This window comes from Sardina pilchardus, chromosome 16 (assembly GCF_963854185.1).
Source record: "Sardina pilchardus chromosome 16, fSarPil1.1, whole genome shotgun sequence".
In the NCBI taxonomy this organism is placed as follows: Eukaryota; Metazoa; Chordata; class Actinopteri; order Clupeiformes; family Clupeidae; genus Sardina; species Sardina pilchardus.
This window is the reverse complement of record NC_085009.1, coordinates 3,272,657-3,287,618: the sequence shown is the minus strand read 5'-3', so window position 1 is coordinate 3,287,618 and position 14,962 is coordinate 3,272,657. Positions and strand designations below refer to the sequence as shown.

Sequence of the window (14,962 nt, the reverse complement as noted above, 5' to 3'; positions counted from 1 at the left end):
GACAGGCTGGTCACCAGCATGACCATCTTAAACCAGTTGTATCCCACACGACAGGCTGGTCACACCAGCATGACCAGCTTCCTCAGATGGTCACGCCAGCATGTCTAGCTGGTGGCCTAACCAGCTACACCAGCAAAGGCCAGCAATAGCTGGAAGAAAACCAGCAAAGACCAGCTAAAACCAGCTATCAGCATAAGCTGGTTTCTTGCTGTTTTTTTTCAGCAGGGTTGTCCGCCTTGCTACACATATTTCTCTGCAGAGCTTCCCCTACAGCTTTAGCGTGTATATTTTACAAAACTCTTCAATCGGTCAGTCTGCCGTGCCTTTTCATGAGACTTCACATGACACTTCCTGGAGGGAAGCTCTGAGTGCCTGAGGGCTCCTGAAATTGCAAGCGTGGTTCTACCGCTACAGACCTCTAGGGCGGCCGAAAAAAACATAATTTGACTGGTAATAACTCATTTAATCATATATAACAGTACGGAACGAATTGATTCACTGAAAAACGGACGGTGTACAGGTGCCTCTTAGTGTATGGTGTGAATTCCTGGCTCAACACAAAAGTCATATCCAGCACTTATTTCAGAGACGTCTGGTTTTGCACAGCGTGGTAAAAATCAGCCGCTGTATTCTCTTGTACGATGACTGGGACGACTTGTGATACTTTCGAGGCCTCGCCTTAACTCCACCCCCTCTCCAGCGGTAATGAGTCCTTTCAGAACTCATGCTCCCCAATGAAAAGACTCATTATTCAGAGGCAGTCTCGGTCAAGAACTCCAGCCATAGCAGCCCCACGCAAGAACAGACAACACCACTTGAATATTGCGTTGCCGGTGAACCAGCTTGTACATGTATGTCTGAAAGATGAGTGTCACGGTTGTGCCATGCAAAACCCCAGCCAGCAGCGACAAGAGTGTTTGGGTGACCCTCCTCTCTGCTTAATCTGCTTCCCTTGATATGATGTTGGGTTAGATATAACCCAACCTTAACCCAGCTGCTGGTTAACTATTGGACCAACACCGCATTGAGTTATACTAACCCACTGGGTAGAAGATTAAACCCAGCAGGTTGGGTATGATTCTAACCCAAAACGCTGGGTTATATCAACACAACATTAGTCAGATTGCCACAATAGATTGGGTAAAATAAACAATTTGCTGGGTTATAACTATATAATTGCTGAGTATTATTTACACAGTATATTGGGTATAGATTCAACCCAAACCACTGGGTTACATCAACAGAACTGCTAGTTAAAATTACCACAGCCAAGTTTTCCAAACCCAGTATGGGTAGCATTGAGAAAATGGGCAAAGAAATAAAATTCAACAAAATTATTTATTTGACAGTTTACTTTATTTTTGAACAGATACTGTAGCCTAGTCAAAAAAGCATGTGATACTTCCACGAAGGCAGGCAGATTCTATACAGTCCGTTTTAGGGGTCAGCCCTGTCAATCAAAGACTTCCACGAACCATTATCAGTGAATGATGTTAACAAATATTAAATATCCACCAGGAGACAAAATATTAGCGCAAAACACTCAGAAACAATGACAACCTGATATTATGGAGTTGTTTTATATACCGGTAATACAAAATGTATGGAGATGATCTGGAGCAGACTGACAAACACAAGTTCCGTAACTTTAGCCAGCTAGCTATAATATGACACCGTCAACTTTCTGCCAACAGACATAATCACATAAGCTAGCTAATGTATCAATAGAAGATACTATGTTGTTATTATCTCAACACAGAGAAACATTGAATTCCTGAAATGATATCATAATCAATTCAACATCTCCAGAACATCGTCCATAGTTTTTACATAACAATGAAAGGGGCAATGTCCTGCAGTGCAGGCTCATTAATAGTAATGACAGAAGAACAGAACCAGCCACATTGATCAGCCAGTGCACCACATTTATCATAATTCAATGTCCTTTACATAATCACAAGCAAAAAGTAATGGTACATAAAGCATGAAGGGTAATAGTTTAAAAATGTTTACATTAAATAATTAAAGGAGCATTTCACCCATTTACATTAAGCTCTTTATTGTTAGAAACCCAGTCATATTTTCGAATGGTCGTGCATCATTTCCTCATTTTCCCCTGAGATGGGAGAAAAAAGCCGAAAATCTATTTTTGGGTCATGTGGATAAAATCCAGCAACTCCCAGAATTCCCTGCCTTTCACTGCCTTACCAGCACCCACCAGGAAGTAGACAGAAGGACTCATTAATGTAACATTTTGGCATTAATAACGATTCTAAAATTAAAACGATCATTGTTTTATGTTGTACTCAATCTTGTGGCCATATATCAATGTTGCTGGTCTTCAAAAGGAATTAGCGAAAAAATCGCGAAAAAAAACCAAAACGTTAATTAACATATTTCCATGTCAAATGTCCCGCAAATTGACAGCATATGCTAGAATACCCGACCTTTAACAAGTATTAGTATCGCTAAGTGCAATAACTTGTGAATAACATTAGGATAACTGACCTTGTGAGAGCTAGTCCAATCTAGTTTGAGCTAGCCGGAGCTAGCCCAGGCAAAGGCTAATCGACAGCCAATGATCCTAATCGCCGTCCAGGCTTGCTGCAGGCCTTGATGGAGGCCTTGATGTTCTATGCTGTATTACAGCCAGATTACAGCTCGTACAGGTCATCTCGTGCATCAAATTCACATACCAGATCTTCAGAATTCCCATTTGCCATATCAGTTTCAATATCAGCATTCAATGAATTAGTATTTAATATTAAATCGTAGTTACTTATCAGCTTTCTCCACAGACCGCTGCCAAAAAAGATGGCGGCTATATATTTTAGTTTCTGCAAGTGAAGTCCCACCGCTAGCGCCCCCCTCTTGGAAAAATGAGGAAAGTGTTTGTAGTTTCATCTACTCGACAAAGATATAGGTATATACTTATATATACTATATATACTTCCTGCTTTCAATGATGTAAAATGACGATTTTTACATCATTGAAAGCAGGAAGTCCAACATTGAAAACCGTATTTCTACCGTCTCAAGGCAAACTGAGGGAATGTTGCACGGCCATTCAAAAACATGACTGGTTTTCTAAAGATACAAAGCTTAATGCTAATCGGTGAAGTGTCCCTTTAAAACACCTAAACACAACATTGATTAAAACACATATCAAATCGGAACACAGCCAACAACTTGGCTTTAAAATTAAGATACATATAGTATTTTGTGCAGATACTGTACAGCACTCAGTTCTGAAACAATGTCTGTTTACAAATTCAGTATTATTCCTCTGCTTAGAAGGAATTTCTCCTGTGTTGATTTATATGCAACATGATTTTTAGAGGACTTCCGTGAGCAATATAATTTCTGATGAAGGATGCTTTTAGACATTTTTGTGAGTCTGATTCCTAAGCAATGGGCTATTCAATGGATTCCATTTCACTCATGGCATCAGCTTCTCTGACACTCGGTGTTGTACCCATGCTGTAATAACCAGATGATGATGATGTTGATGATCCATAATTGAGCAACAAGGGCACTTTTGCTGATCCAAGACTGGCTGGCATCCCAAATACTGAACGAGTCTCTCTTCTCACTAAAATATGGCCAAAGAATTCAAGTCAATATGAATGTGTCGCACATATAATAATAATAATAATAAACAATAAACTACAACCAACAACTATTAGTAAAGTGGAATTCCAGAGTTAAAACAAACTAGGATTTATTTGGGAAGTTAAAATCTTAACTTGTGGCCCCATTTTAATGTTGTTTGTCTATGTGGCTTAATAAGATGCTGGTAAGGGGCAGAGTGTGTGTGTGTGTGTGTGTGTGTGTGTGTGTGTGTGTGTGTGTGTGTGTGTGTGTGTGTGTGTGTGTGTGTGTGTGTGTGTGTGTGTGTTGGGGGGGGGGGGGTGGGTGACCAGTGTGCTGAGTATGTGGGGAGTTACTGTAGGTTAAGGTGGGGTAGGAGGGCAGTCAGGTGTGTGTGTGTGTGAGTGAAGAGGAAGAAGGTAATAATGATAAATAAAATAAATAAATAATACACACACACACACACACACACACACACACACATAAACACAGACACACACACATACACTGACCCCCACTGTGGCAGCACTGCGGTGGCTACACACACACACACACACACACACACACACACACACACACACTTGTAAGGATCTAAATTCTCAGGCTGATGACATTAATTTCAATCATATATGGACTCTTGATTAGCTACTAAGTGTGAGCCTATTGTGGACCTCCTGTCACATGTTTGTCCAAAGTCCTCAGAAGTTAACTTGGACCAGGAAATATAACCCAATGTATTGTCATGTCTTGATTGATTTACTCAAGTGGTTTCACTACAACAATGGTCTCAGTTTCCCCTACAGTACTCATCATGTGATCTCCATTCATGTAACCTCTATCACTGTCTGAACCAATCACAAATGTTGTAGTGTAGCCTATAAAAGGATAGTCAATTCACCAATCTGGGAGTCACTATAGCTAGGGCTCCCACACTTAGGTGTGTAGTCATCTTTCTCTGAGCTGGTAAAGTACAGTATGTTTCATTCTCTGTCTGTTTTGTGTATGATAGCCTAAGTATTTCTTTAACCTGTTTTTCGTAACTTTCATATTACTAATTTAGATGCTTCTTGTAATGTATTAAATTCTTAACTTGTACCTGACAAATAAAGTGTTATGCTGATCCGCATAGCCTTTCTTGTACTTAGAAACCAGAGTGGTAGTGATAGGTAACGGTGTTTGGCACGATGAAAGGCTGGGATTTAACTTTGCCGCCGTAGAAGTTAAGTCAGCTGAAGTAGTAAGCTGCAGAAGAACTGGCTATTGCACCGGAGTTAGCGATGAGCAGTTCCCCAGTGGTTGGTCCGTGCAAGACGGCCTCACCTTAGTTCAGCCTAAGCCCTCTAACATAAGGTTTTGGTAGACCAGGCGTATCACACATTGGGTTTCAGAGTATTGCAGCTCAAAGCGGCCCGAGTCAGCACTGCAGTCTCTGCCTTATTTCAGCAACCGGGACGAGTAATGTGTTCAGGAACTGCCCGAATAAAACGGCCGAGGATGATACCTACAAGCATTATTCCTAGGGACTAAACGAGTGTCATGAGAACAGTTAGGCATTCTCCTTAACAGCTTATATTGTGGGTTTATCAACCTACTACGGTTATTGACTTTACTTTGAACTGAAACTTTCCATATTCAGCGGAATCAGCTTTATTAGGTTTAGCAGGGGCTTATAATCAATTGATATTTTCTACAGTGCGCGGATGCTTCACAAGTTTTTCCTTCGACCGCTTTCTGTTCCCTCATTGGTCCAGAAAAGTGACGTCTTTACACACTGACCCCTACTGGGGCAGCACTGAGGTGGTGTGAGGGACAGAGCGTCACCCCAAGTATTGAGATGTGTAGGCTCACTGGCTTGGAGATGGTGAAGGTGGAAAACACAGCAACCAGAGCGTAATTTTGTATCAAAAATATAAGAAGGTTTATTTATACAAAGTGATTATTTGCACCCGGGTGTATATAGTGGAATGGAGGCATTTTCTTATTTGCACCCAAACCTGAAATGCATGCTATCCAACATAGCGGGACCATCTTGGCAGGAGATAGCCTATAAGGCCTAAATCTAACAAGTTAGGATTATTAAAACAATATTTTAGATGGGAAAGTGGTGCTAAATTTCCATAAACTTTATTCAGTGAAAGCAAAATCAAGAAATACGATCTTTTAGTTTGTTTACCGTTACCTAGCAACCCCAACAAGCGACTCAATTATTAGTAGGCTAGTATCCCATATTAATACAATGGAGCGTAGTGCAGCAGATTAGTGATCGGATTGCAGGGCTGGGGTCTAGGGGTCTAGGGTTCTAATCTCAGTTGAAGCATTGTTTTTTTTTTTGCATGCCAAAGTACGAACGACTTCTTTTTTTCTTAGATGACGTTACCTCGCGGCAAATAAGAGTTTGTGCTTTATGAACCTGTCAAAGATTGACTGCATGGTTTTATTTCAGTTATTAGTACAGTTAAAGGGATAATCCGGAGTGAAATGCACTTTAGATCAATTTTTCGGACTATTGGGAGTACATACGTTGAGTTGACACCAAAATCATGTCATTCGGATGTATTTTGAGAAAGTTCGAGCTCACCGTTTTTAGCCAAAACTCGTTAGCCTGGAAGTGACCGGGGCAAGTCCTTTCGCCGCTACAAAACGCTATTTTTATACCTCTTCTACTGTTCCAACCAACACTACACTTACGTGGTAGTGAGTAGAGGGTCCCTAAAGCCAAACCGAAGTATCCCCACGTGTTTATGTGGTCGGATAGAGAGTCCAGAATGAATTTAATCGAGTCAGTACCTTTCCGGAAATGTCACTGCTGCAGCTAGAAACGCGTTAACAACATTTTAATAACATTTCCGGAAAGGTACGGACTCGATTAAATTCATTCTGGACTCTCTATCCGACCACATAAAGACGTGGGGATACTTCGGTTTGGCTTTAGGGACCCTCTACTCACTACCACGTAAGTGTAGTGTTGGTTGGAACAGTAGAAGAGGTATAAAAATAGCGTTTTGTAGCGGCGAAAGGACTTGCCCCGGTCACTTCCAGGCTAACGAGTTTTGGCTAAAAACGGTGAACTCGAACATTCTCAAAATACATCCGAATGACATGATTTTGGTGTCAACTCAACGTATGTACTCCCAATAGTCCGAAAAATTGATCTAAAGTGCATTTCACTCCGGATTATCCCTTTAAGTAGAAGTAGGCTTCAGTTTGTGAGTAGAAAGGTTTCTTGGTGTTTTGAGCCCCCAATGCTGCCTGGAAGGCGCTGGGGTTAGGCATGGGTTAAGGTTAGGGTTAAGGTTAGGAGTAGGATTTAAGTGCCTTTAAGTCAACAGTGCCAGCACTGCCTGTAAGACAACTCAGAAAACAACTCTTTGAACAACTCTTTCCTTTGATCAAGCTACGACATGACCACTCATTAGCCTAATATTTGTATAATCACTTCCAAGTAACCCAGACATGGCAAAACAGCTAAAAACTGTTAAAAACTAAGAAGACACAAAAGGGCTTAGGGCGCTCAGGAGTCTATACATTACTAAGCCTACTCAGGTGCTCTTCTGCTACGGATGAGGTTAGAATCCAAAGGAAAAAAGGTTTAGCAGAGGCACTCCGAGATTTTTAGAAACATAAAAAGCCTTTGATGGTTCATGCAAGCACTGGGTATTTAAAAGCACATGGGCCTACCTACGCGTTCATCAGGGCATCAGGGCTGTTAAAAACTAAATTATGCCTAGCCTACTGTAGAGCTGGTAAATACACAGGCCTATTGACAGGGTACATGGATAGACATTGGGTGTAGTATTGTTGATTATTACACTATTTACACCCGGGTGTAAATAGTAATGTTGATTATTGGGTAACCTATTCCTACGCACCTGTCCCCACAAAAGAGGTGTGTAAAAGCATTTTGCAAACCCTCTATAGTATAATCATTTATATCACCATTGATATACTTACTAATACCAACCATCATGACTTACAGTAATACTAACACACTCTATTTCTCTTCCCTTTCCCCTATACCTCACCTGTGAGGTAAACCATTACCAGCCATCAACCATCTCTGTGCCTGTCCCTCATCACACCTGAAGTCACATCCCTCTGACTGCCCTACCATCGCCATTGCCTTCGCCATCCCTATGACTGCCCTACCATCGCCTGCTGTGGTTCCCTGCCCGAATCTTTGGCCCACGCATCCCAGTGACCCATCACTTTCCGAAATAACTAATGGATTACTAATGGACAATTTATTCCCTACACTGGACTATTTGAACTTTCATTGTCATTGTAACTTTCAAACTACAAATAGATAGATAGATAGATAGATAGATACTTTATTGATCCCCAAGGGGAAATTCAAATGACTGTACTGTAACTGACCCAAGGCAGATGGGTTGGGCCCTTGAGTCGTGGATCTGTCTGAGGTTTCTTCCTATATGTATCTCCAATTCTAGGGAGTTTTTCCTTGCCCCTGTTACTCATGGGCTCTCTTTGAATGTAAAAGTAAAAGAAATGTAACACTCTGTAAAGCGCCATGAGACATGTGTAATGTATTGGCGCTCTATAAGCGACATTAAATTGAAATTGAAATTGAATTGAAATTGAATTATTTGCACCCGGGTGTAAATAGTAATGTTGATTATTTACACCCGGGTGCAAATAGTCTCTGCCTTATTTATAAATTATTTAACTCAGAATTCTAGAAAACAAAATAAATCCAAATAGCACAATGCTTCAAACTCAATGCAATGGTACCTTGTATAGCCTCACAGCAAGCTAGTACTCACTCTCTCTCTCCAATGCAGAATGAGGCCCTCTTAAATAGGGCAAGGCATTAAACTAAACTAAACTAAATTCAGAGCTAATTGGAATGTACCAACCATCAGGGTTTTTCCTATTCTAACGTCATGAAAATAATAACAAAAATAGAAAATAAACGTTATAAATACAAAATATTATTATCATACCGTAACTATATTACACCATATGTACACATTCTATTGTCACCACATATATATATACAAATATTATAACAAACAGACACCCCTGTGCAGAATCACCTGCACCCTCTGCCCCGGGACTGCGAAAAATACTGCCCCTACAGTGGCGCATGCAGCCGCGCAGACACAGTCAAACCAGACCGGGAAGCAGGAAGTGTGTGAGTAGGAACATGTATGAGTTTACTAGAGTTTTAGACAGAAACAGGGAGTAAATGGGACATGAAATAGTGGGTACCGCACTACATATCATGGAGGTGGTAAAGTATGAAGTTATAGGAAGTGACAAATGAGTTGAGCGGACTGACCGTGCTTCAAAAAAAAAAAACGCGAAAGCTTTAGTGGCGCATAGTTCTGTGCTACTTTTCCCTTCCCTGTAAACACAATCCCCTGTGTTCACAAACAATCCATACATAACCCCGATATGCACAAACAACAAGTCCTTTTGTCAGAGAGCGTGTAGGTGTATGTTTGCGTGTGTATAAATGTCCAAAGTCATAGAGACAGACACACACCCGCACACACACTGACCCCTACTGTGGCAGCACTTCGGTGGCTACACACACGCACACACGCACGCACGCACGCACGCACGCACGCACGCACGCACGCACGCACGCACGCACGCACACACACACACTGACCCCTACTGTGGCAGCACTGCGGTGGCTACACACACACACACACACACACAGATACAGATACAGACACAGAGACATAGACATAGACATAGACAGAAACACAGACGCACACACCACACACACACACACACACACACACACACATATATATATGAGGACATAACAGTTAATAATAAAAAAAAAACACACACCCACATCTGCACTGAAGTGGTTACACAAAAAGAGGTTCAACACACTTTTTGGGAAAAGAAGGTTAATACCTTCATCTCTGGCCTCTACCAGCTTTTTTTCTGGTTCTACGAAGGTTCAACTTACTGTTTGGGAAATCGAAGACAAAGCTTCCATCTCTGGCCTCTACTGGTTTTTTGTCTGGTTTTGCGACCATAGCTTTCAGCAGTCTCTCTATGAGGTCATCCTCTCGCTTGATCCATTCTTCCTCCGTGAAAGTGTTTTTCCGAAACCAATTAAATGGCGATGACAGCTTTGCCACTGGACAGAATACTTTTCCTCTGTTTCTAACGATCATTTCATCTACCTTCCCCAACAGCTCACTGACCTGAGACAGTCGAGACTCTCTGTTATCATAGCAGTTCAAAATGTGATACCTGTTGCCACATTTCTCCATGAGCCACTTAAGTTTGTTGCCTTCACTCTCAATGTACTCCTCAACTGATCTCTCTCCGAGCCAATCTCCATATGTGAACACAATTATGGTGTGTTTCCACACACTCTTTCCAATGATGTTCATGTACTTGGTTGTGACTTCCTTGTCTTCCTCTGTAAATGGCTTGTTTGCAGGAATAACCAATAGGAAACCATGTGGACCTGGCAAGCACATAGACACACCACGTGCAATCTCTTCTTCCACCAGAACAGATGCATCATTGGTCGATGTGTACCAGCCTGGTGTATCAACCACTGTGACATTCTTTTTAAAAATCTGTGTCTGAAATGGGAGACATTTTCTGGTCCCACGGGGATTTTGGAATGTCTGCCGGGAAATTTACATTGCCGTTAATAAAATAATACAATTAAAACATAAAATGGATTAAGAACTGGTGGCCTCACATGAACGTCCTACCACTGAAATCCTATATCCCAGTTTAAGATGACATTTAAGATTTTCGTTATTACAGGAATATGTTTCCTATCTGCATTTAGGCATTACAGAACTCAGGTCTTGGGACGCTGTGACAAAACTGGCCAAAGCACCCGTTCCACACTCCAAGTCCAAGTTCCAAAGGGAACCCGGATTTGAGTCTCATCCGAATCATTTCCCGCATCCCCATCTCTCTCTCCCAGATCTCTTCCCTGTCTCTGATAAACCTGTCTCTTCACTGACCTGTCACTATGAATGCAAAAAGCCCTCACCTCACAAATATACTTAATAAAAATAGCTGTCCCAACCATGCTAACTTTCCCAAGTGAGGAGATGATAATGGTCTAATCCAATTCAATGATCTATGCTGAAGCTAAAAGTTGTATCGCCAGGCTCACAGAATGGCTGGATGAACAGGAAAAAGGTAAATATCAATTGTTTGGCTCGAGGGGAGGTGGAAAATAAGCTTATTTCCAAAAATGGCAGAATATCCCTTTAAGATAAAATAGGAGGTCTAAGACAAGAGAATACAGCCATAAGCAATGTATGCTATACCATTTACAACATTGCAAGTTAAAGGATAATTCACCAGAATGCATCCTAGGGTGTTTTTGTGAATATACTGTACCCTAGTCAAACTTTAGGCTAAAAATAATTACGTCGGAAGTGCCACTTGTCCATGTTGTCGTTTTTGGGTCAAGTGGCGTTTTGAATGGAAATAGGGGCACTACTATTTTGATACATGATCACGTCAAAATCGCTGTTTTCAAAACGCTCGACACAACAAGAAACTTTGGTCGAAGTTATCATCAGTGTCTCTGAACTGGAGCATTAAGAACATTAATAATTATGCTTTTAAACAAAGTTTGACTCTGGTACATTCACAAAAACACCCTAGGATGCATTTTGGCAAGAGTTATCCTTTAAGAAATAGGTTATTCTCCTGTAATGACCCCTTGAAACCACCCATGTCTGCGTTGAAGATTATTTTGACTTGTCAAATCACCTTAGTGAGGCCAGACTGGAATGCTTGTGCCATGAGAATTGTATTGCCAGCAGCACTTTTCCCTGATTCTCTTGCACCGAGAAGAACAAGTGTTTGCTCAGAGAAACTGTGTTTCTGACCTAAAAGAAAATGCAATTGTGAGATTGTTGTGAAATGTTTCCAACCACAATTAATTTTGGAGTTTGAATTTCTATTGTAATTTACTGAAAATAAAATAGTGTATACTGTACCTTATGTTGTCTAATGTGTAATTACAGGAAAGCTTTGCTTTCTTTATATCAACTTTTGGAGTTTACAATCAGTTTTCACCCTGACACCAGCCTAAAAAGTTATACATTGTACTCTTTCCTTTTCGTTTTCTCAGAGATCGAGATGCTTACAAGGTAGGTATAATGATTATACCTTGTAAGCATCTCGGTCTCTGAAAAACGAAAAGGAAAGGGTTTGGGGACTTATGATTAGGATATGTTTCCAACAGTGACGGGTGTAGACTTTGCATTAACTTTGAAATCATTGGTCCAGCCCAATCACATTGATCATGGATTCCTAACGTTACTTCCTACTTCACCACTCAGAAAACAATGTGTAGTAAATAAATGTACACATTCTCCTACTATTAGCAAATGGCACTTTGTTTTTGTTTGATTTTATTTTATCATAATCTAATTATTTTTTATCATCACTCTTGCACTTTCAGTTTCACTTTGGAGTGAGGATATTACTGCGCCGAGTCGAAGTGCTCCCAAGTGTTATTCCACTACACAATATAGTTATCCCTCTTACCTGCTTAGAAATGCACCACGTTTTGTTTTGTCTCACCATACTTGGTCGTGTGACTACTCGTGTAACTGTATTTTAATAGGGAAAACATGGAGGTGCTTGGTCGCTTCTAACTTAATCTCTGTTTGGATCCTAATGAATGAACTGGGCTAGCTAAGTGCTATCAAAGTAGCGCCGCACACCAGAGCCAGTGAGTGCACATATTGAAACGTGAGAGGTATGTATCAACTCGTCTTAGTTAAGGGAATAACGTAGTTTAATATGAAAAAACAGTGAAGTGTTCCTTTAATGGAAAGGGTGCACCATTAAAGACAATTGAAAGTTGTGGAAAAAAATGCTTACCTTTATAGAATTCCTTAAGAACTGCCCTGATTTTGTCACTGTTAGCTACGAGTTTTTCAGCATTTTCCTCTATTGACTTCTTTTTTCCAGAATTTTCCATGGCAATATCTCGATCCATCTCATAACAGCAGCCACTGTTGCTGGCTATCATCTCATCTATCTTTTCTAAGAGTTCGTTCACTTGGGTTTCATTTGTTCTATTCTTGTTGTTGAATGTGTGATACCTGTTTCCACACTTCTCAATGAGCCACTTCAGGTCTTCCCCTTCACTCTCAATGCGCTCCTCTGCTGTGGTATCTCCAAGCCAATCTCCTCTTGTGAAGAGAACAATCGTGTATCTCCAGACATCCTCACCAAAGAGCATCATGTGCACCCTCACAGCTTGGCAGTAAGACTTGTTGAAAGCGGTTGCAAAAGGAACAGTCAAAAGAACTGCATGTGGTCCTAGAGCACAGATGGACATACTGAGTTTCATCTCCAGTATGTCCATGGTAGATGTGGCACATGACGGACTATTGTAAAACCATCCAGGTGTATCTACCACTGTTATCTCTTTTCGACCAGGGCTGTGCCGGTGCTGGTGCCGGTGCTGACGTTGAGCTGGTTCTGGTAAAGCACCGGCACCAGCACCGGCACGCATTTCCATAGGGTTCAGCACGGAGCAGAATGTTACTAGAGTGGAGTGTTACTATGCCGACGCACGTCTGAATCAGCTGTGAAAACAAAAAAAAAACATGGCTGCCGATATCGGTAAATGACTGCTGAATCGGTTGAAATGCCATTTGTGTGACGTTATTTAGCTTGGATTTGTGTAAAGTAGATTGAAAATAAACGATTTACTATCTGGTTATACCATTGTTGTACCCACTTATAACGTCTGGTCTGAGATATTAGCTGTCAGTGAAACTACGTTATACCGTTAGCCTGCTAGCTTACGTAGGCTAATTTAGTTTAACGTCAGCTTTTGCTAACGTCATACCGTAGTGTTAACCAAAGATTCTAGAGTGCTACGCTCATTTTTAAACGACAGTTCAGTATATTTACTGTTGCCATGGTGCCACGACCCTTATTACGTAACAGCCCAAACTCTGGGACCAGCAATTTCACGGTGCCGTGCCGGTGCTGGCTTTTTGGCACCAGCACCTGTCATTGTTCGGTCGAAACACGCAGAACCAGTTCGAGATTGGGCACCGGCACGGCACCAGCACCGGCACCGCTGCGGTCGAAACGAGGTATGTGACTTCCTGTCTTCCTGCAACTTCACCCTTTTCGACTGCACATCGGACTGTTCTTTTTCTTCCCTCAACAAATGCGTCTTTCCCCAGAATAGTGTTTCCGGATGAACTTCTCGCTGCATACTGTGCTCCAACAATGACAATTCTTCTCTCTTCTTGGGGGTTCAGCTGATCATCCTTTATATCTTTTAAATGTAAAACAAACGTTTCAGCTTTGAAATGTTTCGTACTTTCCATAATGATGTGCAATATTTTTATTTTCATTCTATAATTTCATTATAAGAAATAATGTCACTTAAAACAATGTAACCATTCTGGTTAAATATGACATGTTATTAAAGTATTATGAATGTCACAATCACAAAGACAAATAGAGATGATAGGTTGGAATTTTTCTTACTTACCATTCAGCAATGCCTGATGTCTAGCCCTTTGTGCTTCCACTGCCATGATCCTTTCTGCAGCTGCCTGTTAAACTGTTCTCCTCCATTGCTCCAGATGGAGAGCATTCTTTCCAGGTTCATAACATTGTCCCCCGTTCATCGCTACCATCTTTTCTATTTTACTGAATAGTTCCAGGATTTGAGACTCATCACTTTTGTTTTCATTGTCAAGGATATGGTACCTGTTCTGACATTTCTGAATAACCCACAGCAGGTCTGGCCAGAGCTTCAGGTGTTTTTGAACATCTATCTTATGTGGACCATTTGAACTGAATAAAACAATGGTGTATTTCCAAACATCTCCTTTGAGACATCCTAAGTGCTCCTCCAATGAAAACCTGTATACTTCAGGAAAAACCACTGTCCACTGGAATGACAAGCAGAAAGGCATGTGGCCCAGGAGAGCATAAAGCCGCTCCGTGCGCAAATTCAATCTGATCATGTTTAGGGGTGTCTTCCAGGGAATAATGCCACCACCATCCTGGGGTGTCAACCACAGTGACATGTCTCCCAAATCTTCGGGCTTCACTCTTAACAGATATTGAAGTTCTCTTTCGAACAGGACTTTCATCTTTCCCAAGGATTGTGTTTCCAGAGGCAGTCTTCCCACTTGCTTCAATTCCCCCTAGTTCTCTGCCTCCTATCAGCACAATCTGCAATGCTGGTTATTTGATATATAGGTTAGATATATTATGGGGTATCTAATTATGAAACTATTTTAACAATAAGGCCGTGCTTACCATTAGATGGCGGGTCTACACTTGTCATAGTTCCTTGAAGTTTCTGATTTGCATCTGAATAGATCTGGGTGTGTCTACTTTTGCACTTTTAACC

General features: G+C 41.2%; 1 protein-coding gene and 1 long non-coding RNA gene across 4 annotated transcripts; both read right to left on the bottom strand.

Moving 5' to 3' along the window:
* Window positions 1-1,359: 1,359 nt before the first annotated feature.
* LOC134060468 (GTPase IMAP family member 8-like) lies at window positions 1,360-12,986 on the bottom strand. 3 transcript variants are annotated; one of them, XR_009935187.1, is made up of 4 exons: window positions 11,559-12,986; window positions 11,329-11,447; window positions 9,539-10,214; window positions 1,360-3,592 (listed from the first exon to the last, which is right to left on the bottom strand). XR_009935187.1 is itself a non-coding variant. In XM_062517197.1 (4 exons), the coding sequence occupies exons 1-4, from the start codon at window positions 12,938-12,940 to the stop codon at window positions 3,417-3,419; spliced, it is 1,461 nt and encodes a 486-aa protein (XP_062373181.1). In that variant the 5' UTR covers window positions 12,941-12,986; the 3' UTR covers window positions 1,360-3,416. The 3 variants fall into 3 exon arrangements, 1 of the variants encoding a protein (XP_062373181.1); XR_009935188.1 differs by having other exon boundaries at window positions 11,329-11,649; window positions 12,451-12,986; XM_062517197.1 differs by having other exon boundaries at window positions 12,451-12,986.
* A 126-nt stretch (window positions 12,987-13,112) lies between these two features.
* Window positions 13,113-14,962, bottom strand: LOC134060220 (uncharacterized). Its single transcript, XR_009935145.1, has 3 exons — window positions 14,869-14,962; window positions 14,090-14,789; window positions 13,113-13,870 (listed from the first exon to the last, which is right to left on the bottom strand). It is a non-coding gene; the product is annotated as an uncharacterized LOC134060220 (long non-coding RNA).